The sequence below is a fragment of the Elephantulus edwardii genome, unplaced genomic scaffold, assembly GCF_000299155.1.
Source record: "Elephantulus edwardii isolate Elephantulus edwardi_28Jun2011 unplaced genomic scaffold, EleEdw1.0 scaffold00269, whole genome shotgun sequence".
Lineage (NCBI taxonomy): Eukaryota > Metazoa > Chordata > Mammalia > Macroscelidea > Macroscelididae > Elephantulus > Elephantulus edwardii.
The window spans coordinates 3,276,562-3,282,525 of NW_006400019.1; the positions used below are offsets into that span (position 1 = coordinate 3,276,562).

Below are 5,964 nucleotides of genomic sequence, written 5' to 3' on the forward strand. Positions count from 1 at the left end.
ACACACACACACACACACACACACACACACACACCTTTATTGGGCATTACATTTATAAAACATTACACATTACTATACCAAAAAAATTGGCTGACACTGAAATGTATTATAAGTGGCATATGATCAAGAACCAATGATATTGAAGGAAGAACCAAAGGCATTGGCAAAAAATAAGGCCCCAAGAATTGATGAAATACCAATTGAGGTGTTTCAGTAAGCAGATGCAGCCTTGGATGTGCTCTTGGGTCTACACTGAGAAATCTGGAAGATAGCTACCTGACAAAGTAACTGGAAGAGATTCTATTTGTTGCCATTCTCCAAAATTGTGACCAAACAGAATGTGAAAATTATTAAACAATATCTTTAATATCACATGGCAGTAAAATCTTGACAACTATTTAAAAATGACCACAACAATAAATTAAGAAACAGAGAGAAATTCAAGCTAGGTTTAGTAAAGGCAGTTCACTGAGGGTTAGCATGCTGATGTTAGGTAGATCATGTCTGAAAGCAGAGAATACCAGAAAGATGTTTGTGTTTTATTGACTATACAAAGGCATTTGATTCTGTGGACCATAACAAATTTTGGGAATCCAAGAACACTTAGTTATGCTTATGGGAAATCTGTAAATTGAGGATGGTGAGAGTTTGTCTGACATCTTTCAGTTATGTTATCAGGAGGGGCCGGTCCCTGGAGAAGGACAAGAAGCCTGGCAAAGTAAAGGGTCAATGCCAGAGAGGTAGACCTTCCAGAAGATGGATTGACACAGGAAGTGCAACTATATAGGCTTGTCCCAGGCAGAGATTGTGAGGACCCGCAGGTTCAGGCCAGGTTTCCATGCCCTACACCGGGCCACTGAGTCAGAGCCACCCCGACCTCGTGAGGACAGTAACCACCTCATGGACTCAGGGCTGTAACAACACGCAAGACTAAGGCAGAAATAAGCTACAAGAGGTGAGGTGAGTCCCTGCTAATACCATGCAGCTTCAGGATCCAGAGAGCGGTGCAAAAGGAAAGCCTCAGCATTAGACCAAGATGGGCGTGAGTCGGGTGGAAGAGGAGGACCAAATAGCATACTAGATTCGATGGTGCTCCCCAGGCAGCAGGCAGGGACCTGTGAAAGTGACCTGACTCGGCAAGAGTCGTTGGGGATACAAGCAAATGAAGGATGCTGAGGGGTGACCAGCTTGGATTGTCCCAGTGGACTCTAAACTCAGTGAGAGCTGTCCTTCTAAGAAGAGAGGAACGGCAGAGAGAGGAACCCACAGAGAGAAAGCTGCCAGTAGCAGGCGAGAGAGGCAGAGACTGGGGCCATGCTTCTCAAAGTCCAGGAATCCTGAGGCCACCGTCCCCCCACCCCCAGAAGATGCAGGAGACAACGCAGAATTCTACTGTCCCCTAGGGCCTTGTGAGGGAGCAAGCGCCTATTGTTTGAAGCCATCAGGTTTGGGAGGGGTTAGGGGGATAGTGGTAGTGGTGGTGGTGGTGGTGGTGGTGGTGGTGGTGGTGTAGGAGTCCACAGGGAATTGCACTGCTAACCTTGCAGCCAGCCTCCATCGCTCCGCTTTGTTGTTGTTCCCCTCCTACTAGTGGAGTCCCTCCAGAAGAAAAGCCTGGCGGTCCGCTTCTGAAAGGGCATAGAACCCGGGTCGCTCGCTGCCAGTGAGCATCCACACCCCCCCCTCCCAGTTTTCCATTTTCTATCAGATAGAAATCAACACCAAGGGAACAGTACAGCTTGGCTGCGCCTGCAAGCACAGCAACACCATGCTTGTCCGATCCAGGTATACGCGCTTTGCTTTATTTCCCTGCTCCTGTCCCCAGGACAGAGGGGCGAGGGGCAGGGGCGAGAGGCAGGGGCGAACCCCTTGGGCGCGAGTGGACAGACCCCGCCAGGTGCCCCAGCCCCTGTCAGACGCCCTGTCCCGAAGGGGAGATGGCTTCCTGCAGGACCAGGTGAAGGAGGTGATTCTGCTCGGCACTGAGCAGCGGCCACAGCTCCCCCTGCAGCGACTTGACGGCCTCGGTGTCCTTCTCATGTGTGGCCATGACCAAGGACTGCAGTAGCAGAAAGAGCTCCTCGGGAAGCTGGCCGCTGCCCTCCTGCCCGTGACTGTCGAGCGCCTCCCAGGAGTACTTCTCCAGGGTCTGGGCGTGCTCTGGCAGCAGTTTGGCGGGTGGGGGCTGCAGCAACAGCAGCAGCAGCACACGGGTCACCTCGCAGCGGACCAGCACGTCGGAGAAGGCGCCCAGCGCGGCGGCGGGGGCCGCGGCGCTGCCCGGGAGCGGCGTGGGCAGCGCGCAAGCGGCATCGGGCCCCGGTACGGGCCCGGGGGGCTGCGGCGCGGCGGGGCCGGGAGGTGGCGGCGCTGGCTGCACCGGGTGAGTGCCGTGCTCGCGCGCCAGGCGCTGCATGCGCGTGAAGAGCGCCAGGGCTGCATTGTAGTCCCGCGCCAGCAGCTGGCAGGAGGCGGCCTCACCGAGCGCCTGCAGCGCGGCCAGGGGCAGCTGGGGCAGCTGCAGCTGGGCGGCGCGCTGGAAGTGGCAGGCGGCGGCAGCCGGCTGGCCCAGGTCGCGGAGGGCGGCGGCCAGCTCGAGACAGAGCGCGGCGGCGGCGGCCGGCTGGCCCAGCTCGAGGTGCAGACGCACAGCGGCTCCCAGGGCGGCGGCGGCGGCCTGCAGCGGCTCCCCGTAGGCCGCGGGGCAGACCAGGCGCTGGCGTGCGTCGCGCTCCTGCTGCAGGAAGAGGCGAGCGGCCTCGGTCAGAGCCAGCGCCTCGCCAGGCCCGTGGAAGAGCGCCTGCTGGCAGCGTGCCACGGCCAGCTGGCACCAGGCCGCGTAGGGCAAGCACTCCTGGGCGCGCAGCTCGCGGCCCAGCTGCCCGAAATGCTCGCCAGCCTCAGCCACGTTCGGCTTCCGCAGGAACCGCTTCTTCAGCTTGTTAGACACCTGCCGGTACCGGGCCAGGAAGTCGCCCGCCTCGGAGCCTGCGCCCGCGCCGCCCAAGGCTGCCCCGGCAGCTGCCATGCTCGCTCGCTCTCGGCTCTGGCCGGAAACCTGGGGGGCAGGGGGCGGCGGAGGGGAGGCAGGGGGTGCGCGCCTACCTCGACTTCGCCAATGACCGGGTGGGTGGTGGCCGCGACGTGCCTGGCGGCGGAGGCGGAGGCGCACCCGCCCTCCCTGTTGCCGACAAGCAAATGGAGCGCGCAGAGGCGGGGCTGGGCCTGGCACCGCCTGAGCGTGCGCGTGCATGAGCGAGCAGGCGGGCCGGGACCTGGGTGGCACCGGCGGCTGCTAGATTACGGGGGCCTGATTGACGGGGCCTGATTGACGCAAGTTGCCCGGGAAGCGTGAATCCTGGTGGTGGTGGTGGCGGTGGTGGTAGTGGTTGGCTTTGCTGCTCTTGCTATTGGGTGCATCCGAGTGGACTAGCGACCCTCTCAACATCACATGGATGGAGAGATGGAAACCTTGCCCTGTCCTCACAATCTCTGCCATGCTCAAGGCCAATTTTGCAGTCACCTGCACACACGCACACATGTATCTGCTAGGAACAAATCATTAAATATACAAAATTCAGTCACTCTATCTCGTCTCATTTCTATCACCAAGTTTGAACTTTCTGATTACCATTCCTTCCTCATTGTTTACAGCTTCTGCATCCCAGTCACCAATAATTACTAATACATCTTTTTAAAAAACACAAATGAATTGCTTTTATTTCGGTATGCATCCGCATTTCAGCATTTAGTGGTCCTGAACACAAAGACGGAAAAAACACAGCAATTTATCTGGAGGTCAAACCCGCCAATTTTGGGATCTGCCGCACACACCCGAGTTCTTTCTGAAGCCCTGCTGAGGATCGTGAGCAGCAGCACCAAACCGACGTGTGCACCGGCTTCCAGGTTCTTGTTCTGCTCTAGTTGTAAGACTCCAAGCCAGACCCAATGGATTGCAAGGATGACCAAATGAGAGCCTTGTCTGTTTAAAACTTCTTCCATTTTTAAAAGCAAAAGCAATTACAGGAAAAGAAAACATTCAGAGGGACAGTGTGTGCTTACCAGTGTCTTCATGTGGCCTTTCTCCAAGCTTACCCACCAAGGATTTTTTTTCCACCAAGGATTTTGAGAGCTAGCATGTCTGAGTAACCTTGCTGATCGTTCTTGCCACCATATCAAAACCTGAGCTAAAACAACCCATCAGCTGATGACAGCAGAGGGTGGCAGGGCTGAGGGCCTCATGTTGGTGTCCCAGGCTGGTGGAAAGGGAATCAGTGTGGTTAGAAAACTAAACGAGGGAGCTCAAAGGCTCTTTCCAACCTTCCCTAACGGTTTCTGGCCAAAGCAAGGAAGTGTCGTGGGAAGTGTGGGGTGTGACGGTGCAGGAAGGGACTCTGGGAAGAGGAAAGCAGCAGCAGCAGCCCCTCGATCCTGTGGGGGAAGACAAGATGTGGGGAAAGCCCTGAATTCCTCACCAAATGCCAATTTTAGAGGGGAGTAGAGGGAATTACAATCTATGCTTCGGCCAGGGGTGGGAGTGAAGGACAGTGGGGAAGGATGGCTTGGAATGGGGGCACCATTTAAAAAGATTTATGCACCCCATGCACCCAGCAGTATTCCCATAGGCTGTGACCGGATACCTTCACATCTATTCTAAGAAGCCTGCCAGAGCTGGAGGGCTGTTGCAGGGAGAGGGGGCTGGAGGCAGGGGAGCGGCAAAGGGAGAAGGCATAGACCCCAGACCATGTATCAGCAGCAAGGTGATTGTGTGACATGTCTCTTCAAAGTAGAGTTAGATGCGCCCCCCCCACACTTACGATGGGAAATCGATTTAAATACACTTTCTTGATCCCAGGAGTTCATCTACATGGACAGTGGTTACATGTGACGAATGATTTGGTAGAGCACAACTCAGGTATTTCAAATGGGAAAAAAAAATTAGTATCATTTACAGGATCTTAAGAGAAATTGCCCTTGAATGGGAGCTTCCTTTCCAGTACTTCTGAGGTGTACAAGACATATCTAGAAAACTGACTACTGTGGAAAATGAAGACTGCTTACATCAAACAGGGAGGAGGAGGGCCTATGGGTTTCCTTTCTATTAATTGCTGTAACGCTGTCCTTCCGGAAGTTGAGGGAATTTTATATTTTCTTTAGACATCATTAGGCATGGAAGCTCCTGCAGGACTACTTTGATGCTATAGGAATTCTGCCACTTTGCTAGCACAGAAGATGGCTTGTGAGTTCACCACTCCATTAGAACTATTAACTCCATTCATATTAATTTTTGTTACAAGTCTTACAAAGGGGAGTGCTTCTAGGTATTTAGGTCCACGTTCTATTTTAAGGCTGTATATCCAGTTTTTATAAATTGTTCTTGGAGGCCCAATTATCATCCCTGTCCATCTTGTAAGTGCCATGTCTTCATCATCTTCTAGACCCCAGCCAACTGTGCCATCTCCTACTCCTTTCTGGCCCTTTTCAAGTTCTCCCAACAGTTGAAAATTGCGAGGGACTTTTACTCCTGAGCCTGTGGTGGCTGCCATTTTGCATCTATTAATAAATCTTGATTGTCTTTTTGGTCCATTTCCAAATGCAAAAGTTTGTTGTTGTTATATGCCATTGAGTCACTTGTGATCCTATGTATAACCACTCTGAACCCTGCCTTGTCCTGAGCCAGTCTCACTAATTCTGACACACCAACCCCCATTGCCCCAGTCAGTGTAACAATCCATCTCATCCAGGGTCTTCCTCTCCTGCACTGACCCTCCACCCTTTCAAGCATTATGTCCTTCTCCAAGGACTAGTCTCTCCTGGCAACATGCCCAAAGTATGTGAGGCAGAGCTTCAAAATCCTTGCCTCCAAGGATAAAATTTGTTTCACCATCTCTAAGACAGACCTGTTTGTTCTTTTGGCAGTCCATGGTATGTTCAATACTCCTCTTCAACACAACTCAAAGGTAA

The 5,964-nt window shown here is 53.4% G+C and overlaps 2 protein-coding genes and 1 pseudogene across 2 annotated transcripts in view; all 3 read right to left on the reverse strand.

The window, feature by feature from the left end:
* The window catches only part of CLIC2 (chloride intracellular channel 2), a 63,175-nt gene extending 61,617 nt beyond the window's left edge, over nucleotides 1-1,558 (reverse strand). The window contains exon 1 of the mRNA XM_006900003.1: nucleotides 1,541-1,558. Coding sequence (XP_006900065.1) covers nucleotides 1,541-1,558 — 18 coding nt within the window. The remainder of the gene's footprint in view (nucleotides 1-1,540) is intronic.
* Nucleotides 1,559-1,912: 354 nt separating this feature from the next.
* On the reverse strand, nucleotides 1,913-3,028 carry LOC102867806 (factor VIII intron 22 protein-like). Its single transcript, XM_006899957.1, has one exon. It carries the CDS (start codon nucleotides 3,026-3,028, stop codon nucleotides 1,913-1,915), a length of 1,116 nt encoding a protein of 371 aa, XP_006900019.1.
* Nucleotides 3,029-5,101: 2,073 nt separating this feature from the next.
* On the reverse strand, nucleotides 5,102-5,546 carry LOC102868214 (annotated as a pseudogene).
* Nucleotides 5,547-5,964: the final 418 nt, after the last annotated feature.

Excerpts from the sequence above, each read along its gene's own strand:
- LOC102867806 (XM_006899957.1), bottom strand. The coding sequence starts at position 3,028 with ATGGCAGCTGCCGGGGCAGCCTTGGGCGGCGCGGGCGCAGGCTCCGAG.